Genomic DNA, 26,689 nt, shown 5'->3' with positions numbered 1-26,689 from the left:
TCAGCCTCTCCGGGTTTGGGGAGTTTTTTGCAGGCACAGCGAGTCGCTGGAGGAAAGAGGAGGAGAAAAGAAAAAGTTCACAGGGAATTTTTTTTTTCCCTCTCTCTCCCTCTGCCGGGTAATTACTCACTCACACACACACAGAAGCCTATGTAAACTCACATGTGGGCTCAGAAAAGCAAATTGAGATAGAGGAGAAAGTGGCTGATCTTATCAGCTTGTTACTTGACATTATAATATATCATATTCAACTGTAAACCCTTATATCTGATCATAAAATGCTTTATATCTGGCTTTAAACACTGTTTTGCACGTCGCACTACTCCCAAATAAGTGCAGACAAACAACAGTAGTGGTGTGCACATGTATTATACATAAGTACATGCACTGTGCTCTGCTTGGCCCATTTCTGAGGACAAAGTACTGGGCTTTATGCTCCATTACATTTCACTGACAGCTGTAATGTCTATGTTTAAATATAATGTGAAGCATTATTAGAAATTAGGAGTTCAAGTTAAGTAGAAGAGGGGACGCACTGCTGCATAATAAGCACAAGGCCTCCTGGTGATACTTTAAATAGAGTAGGAATTGGTTAAAAAACTGATACTGTAAGACTATAATGTTAATTCTAAGAAGCTTGTGCGTGTGTTTTGAAGGTCAGAAGGGAAGAAAAGCATATCTGAAGGAATAACACTTGTTTGATTTGCTGTACTTATTATTTTTACGCAACTGTGGGAAACCAAAAACTGGGGAGGTGAATCCTGCAGAGCCTAGGGCTGAATGCTGGGAACAATCAGATCTGCTTTATTTTTCAATCGGCTGGTCAGAAAAGCTTTCAGGAGAGAGTTAACAGATTTTTTTTTTTTTGCCTCACCCATCCTCTCTTTCACAACAGGCCTGGGTGGGTATCGGAAAGCTCATTATTCCTGATCAAATCAAGGAAGGAGCATAACAACTCACCCTGCCAGCCTCCTGTGCACAACATGATGGAGGATTTATTGTTAACTTTTCACTAGCGCTTCCTGGGGAGTGTTTTCCTGAACTCGGCCCTGGCGAGAAAAGGGAAATCAACACGTTAACTCGGCTTCCTCTTGCACGACTCCCTTTTCAGCCGCTCCTCACTTACCCTGCCACGTTTATAAGGTGCGATTCTCACTATATATATTGTGCCGCACATTTTCCAGGTTTAAGTAAGTCAGCCTGTTATACTTGCATGAGCTGAGAAAGAAGAGCAGAGGGTCAAATGATGGAGGGGAGAGTGAGAGCAGCTGACAAGAGGAAGCCGGAGAAGAATGACAGCTTAGTTACAGAGAGCGGGGTAGAAACAAAGAGAGCGGAGTTACAAGCCAGAAATAGTCAGTCACAGTCACAACAGACACATCAATACTGAGAGAAAGGAGCTGAGAGGCAATCCAGATAATCTAATCTTAATGAATGAACCGTCATGATATATGCATCTGATAGTACTTTGGAGGACACAGTATCACTCCATTTATTCCAGTGGGGGATACATTATTCAGGGAGGCCCAGAGATATGTGTGTCACTTTCTGCTGGATCCTGTGTCCACTGAGGCTGCAGCATAGTTTACAGCACTTACTCACCTGCACATGAAAAATACATATATACAAATGTTGTTTTATATCTGATTCTGCCGCTTTGAATACGAGTCAATGGTTGCAATAAGTGGGATATAGCTAAAGGGCCACTTATTGTTGACAATCCCATATGCAATTAATATCCTTGCACCACTCATGCATAATGACTGAGGTTTACATTTTGATCACAGATTTAATATTTCCAGGCCTAATGTAAAATTTGACCTTAACCAGTTCCTTTTACCACTTGGAAAACGAGTAAAGGGCCATTTGCAACACATATTGGAGTTTTTTCTTGCCAAAAACTGATTCCAGCTCCTGGTGTTGCTCAGAGAGTTAGGTTTCTACCTCAAAATGATTTTTTATCACTCACCAGAGTCACATTTTTAAAGATTTTACCTTAACCAATACGTTTTAACACTTGAAAAATGAGTAAAGTGCCATTTCAATGCATAATTTGGAGTTTTACCTTTTCAAAAATGGATTCCTGGAGTTGCAGTGAAGTGGGTTTCTGCCTCTAAATGACTTTATGTCACTCACCAGAGTTATATAAATAACATGAAGTCATTTCTTTGGCAACATCAGGAGCTGGAATAAATCTTTGGCACCTGATACTGCTGCTGCTTTTAGCATTGTTAGCATCGTTAGCATCGCCGGGCTCCCGCTGCTGTGTGGCTCCTCCGGCTCCAGCTCCGTCTTCATATTTCACACGGTTTCGATTAAATATCCGATAGCGAAGACTGAACAATTTAAACGTCTACGGTCGTCCTTTTTCCTTTGGCTAAAAGCTACAGGCTGATACAGCAACTGTGAACTTCTCACGTTTGCTTCCGGCTCCGCGTTCAGGTTGCAAGCATAGAGGTTGCAAGGTAACGTAGGTGACGTATGATGTCGGACCTCTTCAGCAAGGCCGGCGGAAATTTAAAAACACGTCATTTTAATTTCTTAGTATTAATTCGCTTTCATCTCTTTTTTTTTAATGAAAATACTACACATTCATGATAAATAAATAAATAAATAAATAAATAAATAAATAGTAATTAAAAAAAAAAAGATTGTGGGCGGGGCCTCCTGCAGCAGTGGGCAATGAATTCTATGATTTGAACCGTCTACAAAGCCAGTGCTAGTATCACCAAGGCTCATTGTAGTTGTTTATTAGTGTGAAATTGTTGTTGTAATCTTTATCATTATTCTGGATTCTTCTGCCGTTTTTTGTTGTCTATCTAGTCCATAGACTGTAAAATCTAGTCCTATATAGGCCTACTTTGTGCTGATAGTATAAAACTCATTGTCACGCAGGTGTCTGTGGCCAAAAGGTTGTCAGGTCACTGGTCATGAAGTCATGGGTTCAATTCCTGCCTAAAACATGTTTCTTGCATGTCTTTGTCAATTTCTTCTGCTAATTCAGCAATGGCTTTCAGCATTCACACGCATTTTCCGTTAGGACATTTTCTTTCTAGTTTGACTATGGGTTTGATTAAAATGTAAATATCAGCCGCAGCATTACATAATCACAGACAACAATGAAAGGGCAGCAGAGGGGATTCAAACCAAGGCTGATGCGATTTGATCATTAGTGCGGTAGGCTACAGGGGTGAGCTACCCAAATGCCCCTAAGTTCTTGTTTTTCCCTGTTGAAATAGACTATTATTTGAGAGCATATATGCCTCCAAAGAGAATTTCCGGACTTGTCTCTCTGTGATACACATCTTGACTTATTATGGCATAGTGAAAATACACACACACACACACACACACAGTTTAAAGTGCAGGGCTGACTGGAATCCGGTGTGAGAGAAAACATATTAATGCCCCCTAACACAGAGCACCAGAGCAGTCTTTCTTTAATACAACAAGACAATATTTCAGGCCTAGTGGGGCTTCAGAGAGACTTTCTGGTGAAGATCCACCAGGGTATTAACTGTGTCTGCTTCTATTAAATAAAAGATGTTGCAGGTTCCGTGTTTGCCCCCTGTTGAATTCGTGGCCAAGGACTCCAGATGACTTTTATTCAGAGGACAGGCTGAATAATGACATTCCTGATAAGATAAGAAGATGGAAATAACTATTCTTGTTTTATTGTGTCTACAGTGCCAGAAAGTATGTGTGCACACATCACATTTTCCACTAAGCCATTAAAAATGTCACTAAATACACCCACTTAACATAGTTTAGCATGGTTTTTCTACTAACAAAGCCAAAATGGTCCACGATAGTTCCCAAGAAGAAAAAGAAAAAAAAAAATGTCTGGAAACAGGATCTCAACAGTGACGACACATAACAGACTCAGCTGGAAAAACTGTCAACGACTTAGAGCCAGAAAAATCCTTTCCCAGATCACTGCACATGATTCATTGTTGTTGCTTTGTTAATATTATGGGAATTTTGAGAAATGCTTTGACTTCAACTCACACAGTTGTTGCCAGAGAGGACAACAATGATCAGACTATTGAAAAAAAGAGGCATTTTAAAGCTACAGTACGTATAAACCAAATAACTACAGTATGTGAAACTTTGTGTTTCCATTTTAGCATGTGTCTCAAATCTTCTTTGTAAAGTGTATGGTTGGGATTTGAACCAGCGATCTCCTGCATAAGGACCTGAGTCTGACTTCATATAGGATGAGTTCACTTAAACTTGTTAACCAGAGTACTCCAGTCTCTGGTTCTAGCGTCTCATTTCCTCACTGTACTTCCCACTATACACACTACACTTCCTGTCCTGCTCTTTCTAGGCACACAGCAGTCAGCGAGGATCACATTACAGCGAGGCTACTACTCCAGTTACTTGGGCTTTACTTTGTACCCCGGCTTCAATATAACACAAACAGGTCATCTGATCGGGGCCTGAGAATAGTAATGTAAAGTAGTCTGGTCTACCATCAGTGAAAACAGGGAGTCCTTTCAGGTAAGTACTGTATGTGAGAAATGCATGGACATAACAACTGCACTGAGATTGGATGTTTGAGTGCAGCTGTAAAAACTGAAAGAGTTCCAATGTCACAAGGGCAAGACTTCTAAACCGCTATATTTGAATTTTTGCACTTATAACATTATAAATTCATGTGTTTCTTTAAATATATTTTCCCACTAGGGGTTATTATCGTACTCTGTTGTTCCGTGTTAGTTTGGTGTTTCTCATTTGTTATCTCGTTTAGCTTCTGCATCATTAGCGAGCTCCACTGGGGACAAACCGACAGATTGTGTTATATAAACACCTCATCTGGATGCACTCGCTGAAGAAAGGGTGCATTTATTGAATACTGTACATGTGCTTTCTGTGGTTGTCCTTGTGAATGCGTTGATTGAACACACTGCGGAGATGGACGTATAATACAGCTGCAGAGGTCATGATGAGGTCTACTGGAAAGCTACACAACTGTCACTGAAAATGTATTACAAAGCAATGTGAGATATGAGAATAGGGGAACAGACACACAAGGAAAAAACAATACAAAAGGCCAGATGGGTATTGTGTAGTTTCAAGGTGAGTCCAGCTCAGGTCAGGTCTTCCAGGTGCGTGTGCATGTGAGTATAACACGTCATCGTCTCTCCTTGCATAGCTCTGCTGCGGTTATTTTTACGTATAGAACTGAGACCAAGCACTTTAGGTTCATTTCGCTGACACTTTTCAGCGGCGCAGCTTTTACCCCACCCACACACCGTTTCTTTCATTCATTCAAGGTAAAAAGCCTTAGTGATCCTGAATGCTTGTTTCCTCCTCCTCAGTCACTCTCCAGCTCACTAATAAAACACCATTAAATGCATGGAGCCTGCAGAGCTGCTGAAAAATGTAAGAAGGTTTTCAGCCGTCCAGTCAGAGGTCTCCAGCTCTTCACGATCAAGACGGAGGTTTCCATCCACCGACAATGTGCACGCGCTTGGTTTTGTCTCATCCACAAAAACTAAAGGCGGAAGCAAATCAACCCGACATGGAGATGATTACACACAGCTCTGAGAGGAAACTCATACCCACCATCAAACTGTCTGCTCTCATCCACCACCACATTTACAACAGCTGCTGATTTCTGCACAGATCTTCACAGCTGCTACAAACTGGATCTACTTGTAAAGAAAAAAGTGGTAAATAGGACATTTAAAATGAAACAAAATCCCAATCTGTAGCTTCATCTGTCAGGATTATTATCATTATAATATCTACATGCTCACATGCCTGCAGCAACATGAATGCAATTAATTTCCTCTGCTGTTATTTACAATGAGGTGGTTAACTTAAAGGGACAACGAGGAGTTTCTATTCGGTTATAAAAAAGTCTCACGTTAATGTGGATGAATCTCCGCTACCCACACTTGTTAATGGGCCCATTTTCGATAAATATATCGTTCTGTCTCTATCGTTATTTTGTTATTATTAGTGGTGGCGGAAGTGCTGGTCGAGCCGACCAGCGTTTCCTTCGTTGCGAATCATGAGAATAACGCAGCCGCATCGCTGTTTATGGTCGGAACTACGGTGGTATGTGAACCTCTTTGAACCTCTGACTTTAATTATTGATGAATGAAAACATGAGTCCGTCTTGCGCCCGGTCAAAGAAATGTACGGTGCGCGCGGAGGCTCATAAATGTAGTGTGAAAACGCTTCGCTTTTCCAAAACTCCTCGTTGTCCCTTTAAAGTTGCATGTTATTCAATACTGTTGGCCAGAAGGAGACTGCAGTGTGTGGGCACCACAGAGGTTTCATCTGCAGCCACTCAAAAACCAAACCTCTGCTGCAGCATCTCTGCCCTTAGCAGCAGAGAGGACAGGCGTGATTCCCAGGGTGAGGAGCATCATTGATTACCACCATGTGGCGTGCACAAATTATAGGATCCATATTGTGCATTGTTGCATGCTTGGCAAATAAATAAATAAAATAAAATAAAAATAAGATGAGTTTTCTAGCCTTTAGGACCTTTTTCCTACACCAACAACTGGTGTGCTTTAGGATATTTAAAGCTTGAGGAGCGGGTATATAGGTGGTGCTGATGATGTCATTATATTGCTGCTCTTGATGCACCACTTGTCGGACTTCAAGTTGTATATATAAAGCAATTGTGAAGAAAATCGAAGGACTGAATCCGAGATTTCTCCAGTCGGTGGTACTGTAGGAAAACGACCTTCTACATTGTTTATGACATGCATGGACGATTTCTCTTCTGATTTACTTCCATTTCAATAAGCCCATATTTTTCTGAACGATCTGGCTGAGAGCTCATGCAAGGTAAAACTCCAAACAACACCGCCGTTCTCTATGTTGCTTTCAGCAGGGTCCTTTAGCTCTGCTGCTGAGGTTTTTTTCATTTCAGTGACAGCTCCAGTTAATCCCAGAGTTAGGCGGTTGGTATTTATAGGGCAGGGAATATGCTGATCTGGCTGTGTGATTCCCACGGTATGATCGGCTGTGGTTGTTGCTCTGTTGGCCAATCAAACATGCAGGTCAACTCATTTTATTAAAGAAACTCAAGATGGTCAGGACTGCAGCAGTTGGAAAAAAAACAAGAAATGATTTAATTAATAAAGTGCAGATGGAACAAATGAATATCTAAAATTTAACAAGCCCAACATTTATTTAAAATCATTCTACACAAAGCTCCAGAGAGCTCAATGCCCATAATCACTCACCTTTGGTGCAGCACAAACATGCCCCAACATCATGTGTCCTGATGCTAACGTAAAAAGTGTGAGGACCGCACAGCTCCCAGCTGCACTGGAAAAGGAAAAAAAAACACTAAATACAGAAGACAAAGTCCAAAACAATGTAGAAACAGCACAACTGATCCAAACTGAGAACTAAACAAAAAAAATAAGGACAAACCAAATCCAAAATGGGACCAAGGTGAAACAGCAGCAGGTCGACGTAAAGGGCACAAAGCTAGTTACTAAAATTACATGTCATACAGAAAAGTGGAGACCCTGCTCACCAGCTAATGCATGAGAACCAGGAGGAGGAGGCCTGAAAGCAGCAGAGCAGATGCCCCTTTTATAGCTGACATGTTGGCTGGAGGAGGTGGAGGAGGTCAGGTTTAGACTTTACCTTATTTTTACCAGCTGCTACCTATTATACCATTGCACATGTGTACAGTATGATCAAGTCAAACAAATGATAAAATAAGAAACTATGCTTCTTGTATTCACCCTCTAACTGAATGTAACAACCACGGGGAACACCCAGCACATATCTAATTTATTCTGCACCTGCAGAGAACGATATGAGAACAGTTTGTTTTGATGCCTCAAAACATGAGAGAACAAACTAAATTAACTGAGCTGTTTGTTGTGAGACGAGTGAGTGTATTATCTGTACAGGCTTTGTGAGTCACACTGTACCTTGTGTGTTATCTTGGTGTATTTGTATTTATTTCCTGGGGTGGAAGGAAGCAGTGCACATAATGGAGAAATGGGGAACTTGAACTTTTGGGGAGCTGGTCAAACACAAGTAGCAGGGAGTCCACTTTAACTGTTTTAATGACCTCGAGGTCGTCCACATGTGGTTACAAGAAAACTGGAGTGCATCCAGTCATGAGGTGATACGCCCCAGCTGGGTCAGTCTGAAGAAACCATGTCCATGACAATACGCTGCACAGATGAAGCCTGTGGTTACTTTTAATAACCTAAACATTAAAAGGAACAATGCCGTTTTCCTGCTCGTTGGGGATCAGATCTATTAAAGTAAGCGATCCGGTCGTTTTGGCTAATGCTGCGTTCCAGGCAGGCTTTTGAAACCGTAAATTACAGCTTCACGTCACGACTTACGACTTTGTATAGCGTTCCAGGCAACCCACTCGTGTTTTTCCGACCTGTTTTACCTGTGAAAGTCACTGTAACAGCCACTCGTAACTTCCGAACCGTGAACTCGTACCAGATCGAACTGGTACGACTTCACAGGTCGGAAAAACACGAGTTACGGGTTGCCTTGAACGCACCATAACGTCTTCTCAGCCGATGGAGTTAGCAGCCCCCGCCCTCGTCATGGATCTATTGGTCCTCGTCCCTGCACACACAGCCCTTCATGCCGTTCTCTCTCCTCATTGGATAAAACTTGTAGGATACAAAGAAAGTTTTCTCCTCGGCTCAGAGCAGAGCAGAGTGACTGAGAGACCCGTGTTTCGGTCCAAACACTCTATGTAAGTGATTGCTGTCGGAAGATATAACTATTTAAGACTTATATTAACACAGAAATATCACTTACTTCTGCTTTAAGGGATGCTGAGAAACCTCATGCGCCTCCCAGATGTCCACATGAGGACCAGGAAGTGGCCTTGGAGGCGACAGTATGTGCATGTATTGTGTGTACGGTACACATCTGTCTAAAACTGTCCCTGAGATTCCAGAATCGTGGTTGAAGCGATAAAGCACCATTTACAGCACAAACACTCAAAATAAAGGCGCAAGTACAAGTATTTCTCTCACTTAGCATCATAATGCACCAGGCCTTACAGCCTCCATTGTCAAAGACCATGAGAAAAACACTTGAAAAGCAGAATGTCTTTTTCTAACACACTCATATGCTTAACCTCGGTTGTATTTGCACACACAGTTCATAGTTGTGTTTTGTTTGGCAGGATTGTCAACACAACGGAGGAGAAAGGAATTCAGTTTGTTTTACTCAAGGCTTTAAAAAGGAGACAAGATGTGAAAAGTCTCAGCAGCAGCGTTTCCTTCCAGAAATAATGTCTCCAGTTATTTTTTTTAACTGACAAGTCTGAACTCACAGTGTTTTTTATTGATAATTATAGGAAATAGTTTTTAGATGAATATTAGTTATTATTAGTTGGATTATTCTGTGGAAGTAGGACACAAGATGTATTTTCTTCCATTGACAACACAAGAGATAAATATAAATGAGTTGCATTCTTGTGCTTAAAAAAGGAAAAATGTTGTCGTCTTAATAATCAAAACAAATTACAAAGAAAATACAGTGCGAGATTGTATTGAAATAAACACAGCTCATGATTCTTAATTAAAAGATACTGAAGATGTATCATCTGTACTATAAAGGAGGGGCGACTACCCATAATGCTGTGCACATTATCATGGTGTTTTATTGGGTATTGTGTACATTTAATTGCTGTAACAGTATGGACTGCACACAGTTCAATAGCTGTTTTATGTTTTTTTCTTTTTTTTTTACGGGACTGTAATGCCCCTTTATAAGAGATCAGTTAATTCCAGGAAAGCCTTTTGATTGGATTACACTGCTCTGTGTTATGATTTAGAGTTTAGCTCAGAGAGCGGATTAAAACTTGATGTCTCCAGGCTGGAAAAAGCAACAGTGGAAGCTCTGAGATCATCCCGGGCCGTGTAGCTGGCTTGTTTGACTCGGGGCTTCGCCTGTGGTGCTCTTTAAACAGACCAGACAGACGGAGATGCCATCTGCTCTCCTGATTGGTTCTCAGTCACCTCCTCCTCCTCGTCCTGGAGTAGAGGCAAAAGCGACGGTTCCCACTTTCGCATTCATCACAGCTGGTTGCAACATTGTCCTCTGGTTTAAAAGGAGCAATAAACCACAATAAAAGATGGAAGGCCTGTGTATTGGCAAGGCGGTCGCTCTGATGAGACATTGCACAGTTTGCGTGGGTCCTTCAGTGAGCTACAAGGCTGACATGCTTTCAAAAAAATAAAATCTCATTTACCTTGGGCTTTTATAGCCTTAAGAGAATATCCCATTAAATTCAACAAGAGCACACAGTGACCACAGCAGGCTCTGTGTGCTACTCATGGAAATAATGCCCGTGTTATATCAATTATTATTATTTTACAGCGTTTTTTCACAGCACTGGACCGATTTAATACAAATTATGGACAGCAAAATCCATCATGACATTATATTCAACATAAAAACATCATCATTTATTGCTGCTGGGGCTGTAACGTTTAAATGAGAAGGGCCCTTGGGAGGGCAACAGTCCTGTCTGTGCCTGGTGTGTGTTTTACAAGCCAAGTCTGCCACCTGCTGGCCACTGGCAGGAATCACATCACCATGGAAACAGCAGGTAACGAGACATCAGCCACACCTGTGCAGCCAACCACCACCAGGTGAATGCAATTGCTGTAATTGAGTGGGTGCAGGGATGCAACTAAGAAGCCTGGGTTTAAACACACACACACACACACACACACACACACACACACACACACACACATCCATAAACATGTGGGGGCTCTGTTTGCCTGACATCTGACATTATTCATTTCTCAAAATGAGATATTTTACCTTTATTCATCAGGTCTGCTGAGACTTGCAGTCTGGTCCATCACAGTCAACTACAGTTGTACACGTCAGTGCCTCCAACCCGTGGGCTGCTGCCCCCTGGTGGGCTGCATGGGCTCTGCAATTGGGTCAGAAAACAGTGCAGAATATGTAATAATAATAATTATGCAACAAATATTTTGTATATACAACATATTTGAGATTTTACAGTTGAAAAAGCCGATACATGATCACACACAACTGATATTCACATACTGTAGCCTAAAATCTGGAGTGATGACAGTGTAATTGGCTGTATTTAACGACAAGCAGATAATTCCTTCTATGCTATAGTATTTATTCAAAAGTATCAAAACTTCCACTCATTCAACACAGAATTTCACAGCTATGTTTGTTTTTATTTCCACATTTGGCATCAAATGTTCCCTGAACGATGCCAACCATGACAACAAGACAGTGTGAATCATTGATGTGTTGATTACAACTGAATGGAACAATATGAGATACAAATATATAAATATACTGTATATATATATATATATATATATATACAAACACACACACACAGCACAGTCTCAGAGAGCCGTATCAGTGGGACTATCACGTACACACACACACACATGGGGTCTGTGGGTCACAGTGCAATTAGACAGCTGAGCCATTCGTCCAAGTCCCTGGGGAAACAATTACCCTGGCCGGGGCAGCAGAGCTGGACAAGGGGCTGGGAATTAATGACGGGCTCCTCCTGACTCAAGCTGGAGTAAAACCTCCCAGTGTCACAGGCCAAGAGCTCCCCCTGCTGGTACGGCTCACATCATGCTCGTCATAGATAACTTCTTTTAGATAATATTTATATTTATAATAATTAGTAATTCCCTCATTTTCCCTCTGAATCTTTATTTAGTAGAATTTAGAAAATAAGATTTTCATTATAATGTCAGAAAGGTCACTATAGGACACAGTTAGCAGCTACAGATGACATGATGAAAGTCCTCCTCAGGGAATAGTACAAAAAAATAATTACAGTAATTAATTTGATTGGTACTATAGGTTTTGTTTTTGCTTTTTTCTTCTCACTATCTGCTCTACTGCATGTGAGGATGTGCAGGCCAGAGCCACATGCACTACATGTACAGACGGTTTGCAGTGTCCTCTATTATGTGACATCAGCAAAAGACTTAAGGTGTGGTCAGGACACTTATTATATTTGGATATAGAGGAGAATAATCATTAATGTTTCATCCCTACTGCTTTCTCCTTCACTAACGCAGACACTGGCGTATGTTGTACTGCAGCTACTAAGTACAAACCTGACAAGTCCAACTATAGTTATTAAAATGTTGATTTTTTTCCTTAACCACCACCATTGTTTAGATTTTTCTGTGCAGACACACTGTGTTATTTTCTCTCTCCATGTTCGGAGCTGCCACAGCCCAGCCCCCACCTCCCCTCAACCCCTCTAACTGCCTCCTCCTCCTCCTCCTCTTCCTCCAACCTCCCCACCACCATCTCCCTCCCTCCCTCCCTCCCTCTCGTGGCCCGTTGCCATGGAAGCTGATTGGAAGGATCACTCTGCCTCTCCCGCACATCGCCAGTCCATCCTTGCTGGGAGAAAACAAGACGATTCAAAGCACAGCAGTAAAAAAAAAAAAAAAAAAAAAAAAACCTTCTGGAGGAAGCCAGAGCAGTCTTGACAATTATAATCACCTACATATAGAACCAGTATAATGTATTTTCCCCATTTAAACATAGCAACTTAAAACACAGACTTCTGCAGGCCCTTATATGCAATGAAATATGAGCAAATTTGCAAATTTCACAGTCAAAAACATAAATATACATAATACTATAACAAGCTTGGGCACTTTTTTTTAATTAGCCTACCCTTTGAACTAAAGATGACGCCCCTCACTTGCTGGGAGCACTGTTGCAGATCTTAACGACCTGCTACTTGACCCTAATGAGCTTATTTAAATTCATATTTATTTATCATTTCATTCAACCCTTGTGTATCATGAATGCAATATTCACAGCAGCACAAATTCAACCTAAATGTCCTAAATAAGTCTATGAGGCAGGGAAATCCACAGTGTTTTCTTATTATTCTGTGTTGCATTCAGAAATAATAAATAAACAAAATAGAAAACGTCATACACACACAGAGAGAGATGATGCAAACTCTGTCTTTAGGCTACAGAACATGTAAACTCAAGGCTAAAACTTTTAGTAGCCTATTTTTATTCCCTGATTTTCTTTTAACCATGCACTAGCCTACTAGTATAAAGGAAACTGAACATTGCTATAGCAACAATGTTTAGGGGCTGATGAGTGGGCGATGGGTGGTAAATCACGTCATATTTCAAAGACATCATCGTTGTTAACCTTCTGGAGTAGTGTCTGTTTATGCCAACTAGTCATATCCTGTGAGTGTGAATTTGTCTTTGCACTTAAACATAACATAATAAAGAGTGGCACAATATTCTTATCTTTAACATTTGATAACATTTTGTTTTGTTTGGCTAACAAAAATATATTTGAACTTAGCCCACACTATGTCGTCATCTGTTTTACAGTTGATGCTACATAGGCTAGGCTATGTCAATCACTTACTTACATTGTATTATTATTATTATTATTTTTATTTTTTTACATTCATTCATAAGTACAAGTCACACTTTATAGATAAATAAATAAAAACACATAGAAATTGAAAACTAACCTTTGAGAGTGTCTGCGTATGAGCTAATGGCTATGCTAATGCTGCGTTCGAGAAACTCGGAACTCGGGGCTTCTACTTGAAAAAGTCCGATCATGTCCGAGCTCCCACTCGGGAAAGTCGGGGAAATAACAGATAAGATATTACTTACTGATGTTGGGTTGCTTCTTCTTCCTTTTTCCTTCTTTTTTTTTTATTGGTGTTGTACCCTTCGTAGTTTCAACTGAGAGATTCCGAGTTCCGAGTTGTCTCGAACGCAGCACAAGTCAACTTGGATTGACCCCATTGACCGATGGCACTTGGCACTTGACTTGATTGACCTAGCTGCTAGCAACATTAGCACAGGTAAATACGTCATTTTTGGTAAGGATAGCTACATTTAATAATGCATGTATAATTCAGTATCATTATGTATAGGCCTACACATTATAGGCCTACTTATTTTAACCAGGTAATTACTGGGCACCAAGCAAAGCCTACAGTATAGAAATATAAATCTGTCACCAATAGACTGTAATATATTCAAAAGTAAAGTTAATTTCTGAAATAAACAAGGCCAAAGACACATGAAGGCTGAAGGAACATAATGTTCAGATAGAAAAAAATAACACAAAAGCTTATACAGTAAAAGCTTTATACATGTATTTGGGCAGCTAGACTGAAAACTTAAATGTTTCTGTAATACATCCGTTTTCTGCCTTTATGTTGGCCTTTTTCTTTGTAATCTCCATACTCACATATTTATTTGCTACTTTCATCATGTTTCAGTGCAGTGAAAACCACTGGTTTCATTCATCAAACCATTGTCTCTCTTTTCCTCAGATCTATTTCTCTCTGCTATCAATTTAAAATTCAAATTAGCTTTATAAAAATTAAAAAAAGAAAAAAAAGGAACATTACAAAGCAGACAAACCACATTACATTTGCATGACAAATACCCTGGCAAATTGTCAGTGTGAGAAATGGAATATAATGGAAAACCAGATTGCACCTGTGAGGCCAGAAAGAGGTGGAGAAACTCACCGTTTCCATAGCTTAACACTTTACTTTACATGTATGTCATTAATTCTCCTGAAGCCTGTGGAAAAAGGGGGTATTTCACATGGCAGGGATCTACACTTTCCACCCCCACCCCATTACATCCACCAACCCATCTACAACCCACCCACCCACCAACCCACCCCTCCTTTCTCTCTCTGATCTCGAAGGGCTTGCTTCACCTCAGTCAAGCTCCAGCGCTTCAGCCGGCAGCAGCATCGAGCTAACAAGTCTTTGTGAGGAGGAGAGAGAGAGAGAGAGAGAGAGAGAGAGAGGAAGGGGGGATGCAGAGCAGAGGAGAATCAGGGAGGGAGAGAGAGAGAGAGCTGACAGCATGAGCATAGAATGAAGGTGCAAAGGGAGAACATATAAGATAGCGAGGCAGAGGCAGAAGTGTTCAGTGCTGCACAATAGTGCCAGAGGCTGCTGGAAAGAGAGAGAGAGAGATAGAAAAAGAAAGAGAGAGAGAGAGAGAGCAGGCATCATGGCAGCCCTCACTGCATCATCACGACACATGGGGATGTTTGGCTGCTGCTGGTGAACACTGTGTGATGCAGAGGAGAGAGTCGAGGACTTCCTGGAAACCAAAGGCAAAGCCGAGGAAACAGGTCAGTGATGGTTGCAAACACACACACACACAGACACACATATATACTCAAAGCCTCGATGCACACACACACACACACACACACACACACACACACACACACATACACATAAAGGTAGTGAGGGATTTAAACACATCGCAGCTTGATGCTCATTTACATTTGTCAATAAGAGCCTTCCTGTTTGGTGTTTGGGGATGTGGGCATGCATGGGGAGTGGGAGGTTGCGCATGCATGAGGACACGTGAGTGGTCTTGTACATGTGTATGTATAGTGTGTGTGTGTGTGTGTGTGTGTGTGTGCATGTGTGTGTGCTCTAAACGGCACCGGTCATTAGAGCTTGACTGGGAATGTTTAGGTTAAAGCAGCATGGGAAACAGCACAGGATGATACACTGCACTACACTGGAGCTGCAACATGATTACATACAGTATATAGAGAGATATTATTATTGGTGCTTTTACAGAGCTAGAGTAAATACTGTGGGAGGCTGTATAGAACAGAGTGAAGAGGAAAGGAAATAGTGATCAGGAATAAAGAAAAGTGAGGGATAAATAAAGGAGAAATGGAGAAGGAGGGGATTTGTATGGCAGGAGGAAGTAAGAGAAGGGAGACAAAGCCGGTCAGAGAGGAAAAGCTTGGCCCAGCATTAAGCTCTGCTGCATATGATGTAATCCTCCACCAGTCCAAGCAGTCAGCTCAACAGTTCTTCAGAAATTTTGAAATGTAAGTGTCAGTATACGACGCCGGTGTGGACGAAGGGTGAAGGGAGAAGCCGCACGCTCGGCGTCATCAGCGGTGTGAGAGGGAGAGAACTTTACACTGTGTACGAATCAGCTCTTATCACAGGTGTCACCACACACTCCCAATTTTTCACAAAAGCAACCAATGGGAAAAGAGAATATCAGTGTATTAAAATGTTAATGGGCTTTAGACTTCATGATTGAGGCATCAACGTTTGGCAAGGTCACCGAACGACACAAAACAGTCGTTAGTTTCTCTCTCAAAAATAGGAATTTCAAGGTATTTTTTTACTGAATCCTTTATAACTGAATGGGAGTTCATTTTATTTCATAAATGCAAGCGACTCAGGATGAATATTGACCCATGATGCAGGGAAAATGGACAATTTTGTCTTCTGCTTATCTTTGAGTGGTCCGACAATAAATTAGCAATAAAGCAAAATTAGTTTGGAAAGCATTTTGCGATTTGCTATTAAAGTTTTCAAGGTTTAAACACAGTTCTTCAGAGTTTTTGAGTGGAGACCTTGGTAATCCTGCATACAACTGAACCACCTTAATGATACATTTGTGTATTGAAGACTGAGACCAAGCTGCAGGGATGTGAGGCTAAAACCAACCTAAAATGATTCACCCTCTTCACTTTATACAGTATATCTGCTCCTTTATACATATTTCATTTTGCTCTGATTTTGTTCTCCACCAACTCCTAAAAAAACATTCTTTTTTTTTTTTTTTTAGCTCTGAAATATTAACAGCACACGCCACAAAACTCCAACATCCACACCCGGCCCCTTCCCCCATCCCCAATCCTGCTATGCTTTGAATTATACGCATATTTAAATATGTAATATTCCATGAAATGACTGAACGCAATCCTTAAATATTCAGGTGTACAGATGAAATTTTTTTTAGGGTTCTCATTTTGTAGCATCTTGGACATGTCTTCTTGCATTATTTTTTATATTAAACCCAGCTGTGTCTTTTGTGCAGGTGTGAGCAGTGGGAGGAGCCCCAGGATGAGTGGGATCTTGAAGAGGAAGCTGGAGGAGGGCCCGCCCCCTTACCTCTCCTTGCGGGGGTCTGATGACGACGAGGTTTCCTGCAGCGACAGCGGCAACAGCAGCGACAGTCTCAACCATCCTGTCCCCTCTGGACTGCTGGACTGTAAGAACACAGTCAGCACCACACTGCTCACGTCAGCAGCTCACGGGTAGTTTGTTCTGGATGAACTGTGGAGACATCTGATTGAACAAAGAGACCGAAGCAGGGGCAGCTATTCACAGTTTGAAAGTAAAATACTGCAAATTAAAATGTGAGAATTAAGTGCAAGTAGCTCAATAGCATAACACAGAGTCATATTAAATAGTATAGACACTGCTGTCACAGTACAACATCTGTAACTGCTCCATTTTAAACCCTAACTCTAACCCTGTGACACAGTTTTATGGGATGGCTTTGTGGTGGATCTGTTGTGGGGCCACTTTTGTTTTCTATTCACCTGGTGATTAATGGAAGTCTGACGCAATCGTATCAAACTGGGTCATGTAAAGTAGGGCTAATATAACATGAATATCCAGTCTAGGACATGTGACATTAAAACTGACCTCAATACTGGTGACACATATGGGTGACCAGGATATTTTGTTCTAGAAGACAAACTGATACTAGCTTTTAAAATAATTTCTTAAAACATAATTTCACCAGAGAACCTCCCTTTTCAACCATATAGAGAGAAAGTTAATGTAAGTATCAAGTATCAAGTACATTAAATTGTCTTTTCAAAGAAAAAACATTAACCCAAATAAAATAAAATTACATCTTGGCTGACAGAGTCTGACTTGGTCTGGTGTCACCTATTAGTAATGAGCAAACCTAAGTATTGAAGCAGAACAGACAAATCTTTGTGTTTTATTCATGATTTGATCAGAAGCTACAGTCTTATTAAACCAGCATTTACTAGTAGCATTTCCAAACACTACTTAAAGTGCATGCTCATGTCTCCATCTCCATTTCCAGCTTCTCTGCAGCAGCAGTCGAAGCGACTCCGAGGCCGCAACGTGCACTTTGAGAGCGTCACGGTTTACTACTTCAACCGGCGCCAAGGCTTCACCAGCGTGCCCACGCAGGGCGGCAGCACCCTGGGCATGTCGCCGCGCCACAGCGGGGTGAGGCGCTTCACCCTCAGGGAGTTCGCCATGGAGCAGAAGAGGAGCCACCGCATCATGCTGAGGGATCATCTCAAAGAGGAGAAGCTCAACGCCATCAAACTCAAAGTCTGTGGGACATTTAAATTGTCCATTTAATAATTTCTGGGTGATTCTCTGAATTTAACTCAATGATTTACATATTTTTTTGTCTTTTAAATCCATAAATTGATGGATCCATGTGTCTTTGGATTATAAAACACAAAAAACAATAAAAAAAAATCTACTAAGGAGTAGATGACAGCCAAACTTGTATGTCCCCATTGACCAGAATTGCTTTTTTATTGAATTTAAACCAAATAAAAATTGCAATTAACTTAATTTTCTTTGTTAATATAATATCCCTGACTACTTGAACAAAAACAATACAAAAATCTGAAAAAGACATATCAAATAATGATTTCCTACTGTGATGTGATGCTACATGCCTTGGCTAATTAAGGATTTTTGGCTACTTTTATGCAAAATCTTCAACCCTGCAACAAAAAACACTGTCAGGGGATTGAGTCATTGTTACAGTGTTGAAAGTGTTATTTTTTTTTCAAACCACCGAATTCAGAGAATCACCCTACTTTAAAATGTTACTTGTTCTTTCTGTCCAGCTGACCAAGAACGGCACCGTGTCCTCCGTGGAGGCAGACACCCTGACCCTCGACGACATCTCCGAGGACGACCTGGACGTGGACAACACGGAGGTGGACGACTACTTCTTCCTCCAGCCGCTGACCACCAGGAGACGCCGCGCCCTCCTCCGCTCCTCCGGGGTGCGACGCATCGACGTGGACGAGAAGCACGAGCTGCGCACCCTCCGCGTGTCCCGAGAGGAGTGCGGGTGCCGCTGCCGTGGGATATGTGACCCCGAGACCTGTGCTTGCAGCCTGGCCGGCATTAAGTGCCAGGTAAATGGAACTGTGGTGAGGCCCATCTATAATACTCAAGTGTTGTTCATGTCTGTCTGTGCAGTAAAATCTGAAAATCCAATCAAGATTAGGTATAATTAAAAAATAGATGAGAAATTTGCCAAAATTATACATTTAAATTGAGATGGACATACAAGCGGTTAGCACTCCCTCTCATAGTAACATATGGATGCTGACGTTAAAGGTCCAGTGTGTAAAATAGGAGGAAAACTGTCACATCCAGGTGGCCTCCGAGGACAAAAAAAAATGTTTACCACGACTGGGAGTATTTCAGGAGCATGGAGAGATTAGTTAAGATCTAAACCATTTTACGATATGTCTGCTGTTTCCTCCTCCTTCTTCTTTCCTTCCGCCGCCTTCTTTGTTCCTCGGTTTATTTATGAATGTTAAACTCTTGAAACGTGCTCTCTGGTTGGCTGGATTTTCCGTTCGGGCTGCCGTACAAACATGGCGGCGCAAGATGGCGACACTCTCTAAAGCAAGACCCTTGTTATATATATATATATAAAAGAAGAATTATAAGGCTACGAAAACCAAACAAATTTTATTTTATAGCGATTATACACTTATACAAATATATTCATGGGTAGTATGTTCAAATTTTGCCAACATGTTAATTATGACACATTGGACCTTTAATGATTCAGTATGTTTTGAAATGACATGAATGAAAAGTTATGTCCACCAGGGCTCAAGTGAAGCTACAGTATCAACGTATTAAATACTAACTGGGGCAAAACATGTTTTGTTATGTTTGTTAGCACCACAAATATATTCATCCTCTTCTGAAAAACAGAAACATACATGTAACCACTGCTCATATTAGCAGTTTCAAGGTCTTAGAACATTTTTTCACCTTGTGCATTATTGAATTTATCCTCAAGAAACCAAATTAGTGATGCACACAGCAGCCTGACCACGTCTAGTCCATGGTATCAGTGAAACCACGAGCAAACAGCAGCTGTGTTTACCTGCATTGTTAACACCGTCCTACACTTGTGTATTGACTCATCCTGTTTGTCCTGCAGGTGGACCGCATGTCCTTTCCCTGCGGCTGCACCAAAGAGGGCTGCAGCAACGCCACGGGACGCCTGGAGTTCAACCCCGTCCGCGTCCGGACCCACTTCCTGCACACCATCATGAAGCTGGAGCTGGAGAAGAGCCGCGAGGAGCAGCAGCAGCAGCAGCAGCCGGAGCAACAGCGGCAGCAGCAGCAGCAGCAGCAGCTTGTAACCAACGGCAACGGTTACCATGGCGACTCTTCCTTGGTCCAGCAGCAGCAGCAGCAGCAGCAGCAGCAGCCGCCGCCGAACCTGCAGTTCCCACTGATGAGTGGCACGCCGCACATTCCCATCATGCACCTGCAGAACACAGGCGACTCGGATTCGCGTCTAGATGAGGTGGAGTACGAGGAAGAGGAGGAGGAGGAGGATGACGACGAAGAGGAGGATGACGACGACGATGATGAGGATGAGGAGGATGAGGCGTACGAGGAAGACGAGGACGGCAGCAGCGTTTGCAGCGGGCTGTCGGACTGCAGCACGCACAGCTTAGAAACAATCGACCCCGAGGAAGAGGAGGAGGACGAGGAGGATGAAGAGGACGAGGAGGATGAAGAGGACGATGACGAGGAGGATGAAGAGGAGGAGGAGGAAGATTGGGATTGTTCTTTACACGGAACAGGCCCTCCGCCATACTCTGTGCCGCTTCCCTCTGTGCTGAGTTACTCTAATAACACACTGATGAGCCTCGGTAGCCCCTTCCACAACACAGCCCCCCCCATGCAGCACTATCACATAGACGGCTCTGGGAACGACACTCCCGCTTTCCTCGGCGGAAATGTCAGCATCACTCCCACGCTCCCCACAGTAGAGACCGCATTAGAGTCTGAAATAAACACAGGACTCCACTGCCGAACGCTCCCCGACCCCACGGAGCCCCCGACGACGCTCCAAACTCCTGGCGCATCTTCGGCCGGGGAGGAAACAAAAGAGCCATTACAGGAGAAACCGCAAATGCAAATGCAAATGCAAGGAGCGTCGCCGGATGAAAAGACAGACGCGTCTCTCTCGGAGAGCGTCTGATGCTCCGAAGCAGGGGATGGATGGGTTGTTATTTGGAAACCTTTATTCAAGAATTGTGACCTTCAACCATCAGAGTTTGATTTATTCTTGATAAGTGCACTTCCAAAGAGAAAAGAGTCAGACAGACGGCTGAAAGACCTGATCTAATTTTAGCTCAGTTTGTCTCTAAACCTTTTCAAACTTGTTGGTTAAGATAAATGACTATGAAGCTATAAGATAGTCACGATTCAGCTGAATGAAACAGTGTTTCTGTAAGCCACCTGTAACGACACGGAGGATCGTTTTGCCCCTGTTCTAAGTCTTTGACCATTACAGCATGTTTTTCTGGTTGTGACGGGCATCCATGACGAATCTTTGAACGATTCTGAGATGTTTGTATTGTTTCACTATTTTCCCATTGTGCTGGTGTCGCCTTCTCGCTGCTAATCGTTCTTAAATGCCTGTCTGTGTAGCATGTGTTCATTTGATCTACGATGTTTCCAGTCTCACACAAACTGTAAAATGATAAATGAGGTCACTGGCAAAACACGGACATTCATGTGAATTATTATCAACACTCTTTTTTTTAGTAACGATAGCTACAAGGTCCAGATTTAATCATCACAACTAGGGATTGATTCCTCCGATTTGGTATATTGGACATTTATAATCCCACAGAATGAATTTTAAAGTGGTTATAAATAAATATTTTTATATTAACAACATATCTGATGCTTGTTAGCAACTGTTTTTGGTTCATATTTACTGCTCTCATACCATGAGCATCGCAGCAGGCAGCGTTTCAGCACAAAAGCATTGTTAAAACTGTCTACATTAGTCATTATTAGCAACCTGTCTATAAAGAAAGCTGAGCATTTAACAGCTAATGGCACATTGGAAGTGATAGAGACTAAAACTACCAGTTATTCTCAATTATTGGACACAAATACACCTCGGAAATCTCCTTTTAATCAGCCATTTGTGTAAATAGGAAATTGCTAACACATTAGCAATAGTAACTTGAAATAAGATGATGTCACATGGCTAATTTAACACTAATTAGCAAATGTAATTGTGATTTTACTAAAATGCTGAATGACAAGGATAAGCAGTATGCTAAATATCAACATATTATTTTATTATTATTAATATTGAACTGATATTAACATTCTAACATTAGCATTTATGGCTGCCAACAACTTTCTTGCATTGATCCTAAGCAGAGTGACGTTTGTCCGTGGGTGTCATTTATCATTTTACAGTCATGTGAACGATGTGATGATAAAAGCTGCACTTCTTCCAGGTTTCAGATCAGTTCAGGCTTGGGTCAGAGGAATTATACTTTGTCTCTCAATACTGCCGACAAGTGGGGGCCAAACGTTCTTGTTCTGTACATTTCCATGAATAAAATTTGAAGAAAAAAAAAACTTTTAAACTTTTTAATCCATCTCAGTTTGTAGGTTGTTAATTAATTTGTGTTGGTGGGTGATTTGCTCAGATATAAGACAATAAAACATGATGTGGTGAGAGCTGTAGTTTATATTCTCCACCAGCAGGTGGCAGCCGTGGATTAAAAATCAACTTCTTCCAGCTTCCTCTGACATCTTCCTCCATCATGAGGGGGTTAAATCATGATTTTCTGACGTCAGTGAAGTTGTTGATTCAGCTTCAGGACAATGTGTGACATTGGTTTTTCGCTCAGAGCATCTGTCCTTTGTCAGGAAAATAAATATGATTCAATTTTTCCTCACAGAAACCTAAAAAAACACTTCAACAAGTCTGTGCAGAGGTACCTACTTTGACGTCATTTGTTATGGTGGGGTGTGAGGAGGCAGCTCTGTATTCCAGCTGATTCATGTATAGACATATTTTCATGGCTCATTGCACAACCACACAACAAACAGGCTCTGCAGCAGGTGCTTGTGCACAATAGCCGGTGAATGCACAGTCCAGCTCTGATTCTCCCATTGGATGTCGTTAGGAACACAAGGTCATGAGGATGAGGAGGAGACCTCTGCCTTTCCTTATATAATCAGACTGAAGGTGTGTGTCCATGGTGTGAGGAGGAAGAAGAACAAGAAGAAGAGAACACATTCTGCCAGCAAGGTATTGTGGGTAAGCAAGCTCGGAGACGCTGTTGATCAATCACAGACAGGGGAGCTGTGATGTTTGGTTGCCAGGCAACAGGAAGGGAGAAGCAGGCAGGCGCAGGATCAGCAAAGCGTTCGGAGGGAGGGAGGGTGGGTGGGTGGGTGGGGGTAGTCTCAGCTTTTTCACCTCTGTCTCTCTTCTGTCTATCCCAGCACCTCCTCCTCCTCCTCCTCAACATGTTGGTGCTTGAGTCTGCATCATATAACACTATAACACTAAATGTATTGATTAGGGAACATGTGAAAATATCATGACATAGCCTACAGCTCTTCTAGTTTCTTCATGCAGTTGAATTATCCTCTATCCTCCTTTCATTCCCCTCACCATTCCTACAAAACACTCAAGGTCCACTTACAGTCTGAGCCGCTTCTTCTTGCCTTCATTTGCAACTTGTTCAAGTCCCATAGACATTTCTTTTTTATTAATTTGTTTCTTGAAAATACAGATGTGGACAACATTGTTGGTGTATCCTTCCGTTACAGAAAGAAAAACCTATAATTGTCACTGAAATAACTTGAGACTGACCAAAAGACGTTCTCCCACACGCTTTGTGAAAAGATGAGATGCAAAAATGAAGCATGCAAAGAAAGGAGCTCTGTACCTACTGTGAAAAATGGATGACTCGTCTTGAATCTGTGCAGGGTGCAATGAAATCTCAAGGCGTTCTGGAGCCAAATGTGCTGCCCAGGGTCAAACAGCCCGGTCACAACGAGTCGACAGGTGCACAAGTCTCATTAAGAGCCACAGAAACCACCGGACTGCAGTGATTGGCTCAAAAAGGTTTTGCAACAACATATTAAGAATTGTACCACCATTTCTGTCCAGGCCAGTTTCATTAGTTTGCTTTTTAAAATAATTCTGTTGAACCACTTTTCAAAAGCAATGTCTGATTTTCATGAGTTAATTTTCACTTAATTTTTTAATAATTATTACTTTTGTCAGTTTCAAGTTATTTCAGTGACAGTTGTGGGGTTTTCTTTCTTCAATGAAAAGGTAAGGTGGCCTTGAGGAACTTGACTTGTCAGGGTTAGAGTTCATTCATTGTCAATTTAAATATTAGAAATGTTTTTTGTTTTTTTCTGTTGCTAGAATCGTGTAAAAAGAAAAAAACATCCGTCAGTTACACCGAATGAATGCGTCCTGCATGCAAAATGCCGCTTCCCAAAATAGGTTTTATTTTGGAAATCTAGATTTTGTGAGTTGTTGCCACATCTTTGGTTATAACAAAAAAAAAAAAAAAAGAAAAGTCACTTGTCACATTTTGCAAACTGATACATAGTTAAAGTGTAACATGTACTTGAACCACATGGAAGATCCTGTTTGACCAAATGTTTCCCGCCATGTTTAGCAATCACACCTCAGGTTCAGATGACAGACCAAAGAGATGATGTCACTCACAGGAACAAAAAAAAAAAATGAAATGAAACAACAAGAACAAAAAAAATGAACTTTTGAAGAACCGAACAAAGAAAAAAGAGCAAAATAAACAAGCATTTACAAAAAATATGTCCTTTATTCTTTTGGCTTTAAAATGATATTACCATATGAGCGGACAGTAGTCACTTCTTGCATGCAGTTCACTAAAACACTACAAGCGCAATGAGAGATGGCTACTGATTGCTTCATGGTTTTTTGTATATCTACAGATATGGGACCATACATGTGTTTCATCATGTGTTACAGTGCAGAAAAGGGAAAACGAAAAACAGTTCTAGAAAAAATGTAAATCAAACCCGAGGACTCATATGGAAAAATGGACTCATATCTACAGTAAAAATGTTATTTATATCAGTAGAACACAAGCAAAAACCTGCAGACCCCAGTTGCACACAAACGCACACCGGCTGCACAAACGGACGTACAAATACAGACACACGGGTTCGCGCTTTTTCTCTCTCTCTCTCTCTTTCTGTCACGCACACACACCTACATGTATGACGGCCACACGTGGTATTACATAGCAGTGGGGATTAAAAAGTGCTCTTACATCAAATGTAAGTGTGATGCATACTGTGGGCCCAGATAGCGATATTATTTACAAACCAAACCACTAACATTGAAATCACTCGTGTCTCAACTGAAACCAAGGACAACAGGAAAAACATCAGTGATATTATAACTTTTTAAATGTGATATATTGTCATGTTAGAAAGATTGACATTTTTTTTTAAATCTTTTAAGTATATTCAGATATTTTCTTTACAAGAGCTCTGGGAGATGAGAGGCGAGAGAAAGGGAGGGAGGGAGGTAGGGAGGGAGGGAGGGAGGAGACACTGCGGATGGATGGACGAGTAGATGTGAGTGTGACCTTAAAGGAAATGCTTTCGACGTTTTGGGAAACACAAAAATAACCTTGTTGTGGAGAGTTAGATGAGAAGATTGATGTCAAAAAATGAGCCCAGAGGTCGTTTGTGTCGTTGAATATCATGAACCCAGTGTTACATTTTATCGTTTAGTGACATCTAGTGGCCTGAAAGTAATTATGATAAGAGCAAAAAGTGACTAAGTCTTTTTTTGTTTTTGTTTCTATGATCTATAACTCTTTCAAGAAACTTAACTAACCACGATAACAAATATCGTCCAAGATTCAAGTATTTTTTGTGCTTAAACCTAACCAAACCAAACCTAACCTAACCTAACCTAACCAAACCAAACCAAACCAAACCAAACCGTGACTGTTTATTATTGCAGACATGCAGTCGACCCACTGCCGCAGGGGAACTACTCCAGAGTATCCAGCATCAACATCATCCTGTATCTTCATGGTGGGATAAGGTGACCATCAATTTAATCATTTCATTTCTCTAATGGTAGATTAACATTTATGGATATAGTTTATTACACACTTGATGAAGAAGAGTGGCTCAGTTTATCATCTTATTAACTTTTAGTGACTGGCATTCAGGACAGCTGCCAGGTGTGTGCCGTTCACAGTTGAAGTGGACTGGAAACAAAAGGAAAAAACAAACACAGCTTCGCTCTAGAGCCAAACACCTCATCAAAGCCAATGCTGAGACTGAGGCTCTTTTCGTTTTTTCACTTATTTTATTATGTGAACAAAACATGACGGGATCAACTGGTATCAGAATCAAAACTGGGATCCTTAAACTTTGCTTTTTCTATTTTGCTTTTTGAACGGATTATATCGGATCAATCTTCTCATCGAACTTCAACCGAGGATACAGCGTTTTCCCCCCAAAACATCAAACTGTTCCTTTAAAATGTGTCTCGTTCCTTCTGCTTGCATACATTCAGCTTCTCTGTACGGAGAGACTTTGTGTGTTTTTGAAGTTGTGGGTTGGGGGGTTGGTGGGTGGAGGGGGGGGCGATGATGGCGGAGGTCCAGATAGAAGCACAACCACAACACAGGTTAGAACAATCACTGATGGCACAGTGTGTAGTGTAGCACGCACTTTTGTCCGTTGTACTTCAGCGGTATGTTTGTT

The 26,689-nt window shown here is 41.4% G+C and overlaps 1 protein-coding gene across 1 annotated transcript; it reads left to right on the top strand.

The window, feature by feature from the left end:
• Window positions 1-16,921: 16,921 nt before the first annotated feature.
• LOC310998034 (uncharacterized protein) lies at window positions 16,922-21,113 on the top strand (the record flags this gene model as incomplete). The annotated part of the gene is made up of 4 exons (XM_083987918.1): window positions 16,922-17,069; window positions 17,922-18,178; window positions 18,712-19,023; window positions 20,058-21,113. 4 exons carry the CDS (start codon window positions 16,922-16,924, stop codon window positions 21,111-21,113), a joined length of 1,773 nt encoding a protein of 590 aa, XP_083844044.1.
• Window positions 21,114-26,689: the final 5,576 nt, after the last annotated feature.

Source organism: Trachurus trachurus, assembly GCF_905171665.1.
Source record: "Trachurus trachurus genome assembly, chromosome: 2".
Classification (NCBI taxonomy): Eukaryota; Metazoa; Chordata; class Actinopteri; order Carangiformes; family Carangidae; genus Trachurus; species Trachurus trachurus.
This window is presented reverse-complemented; position numbering and strand designations above follow the sequence as displayed.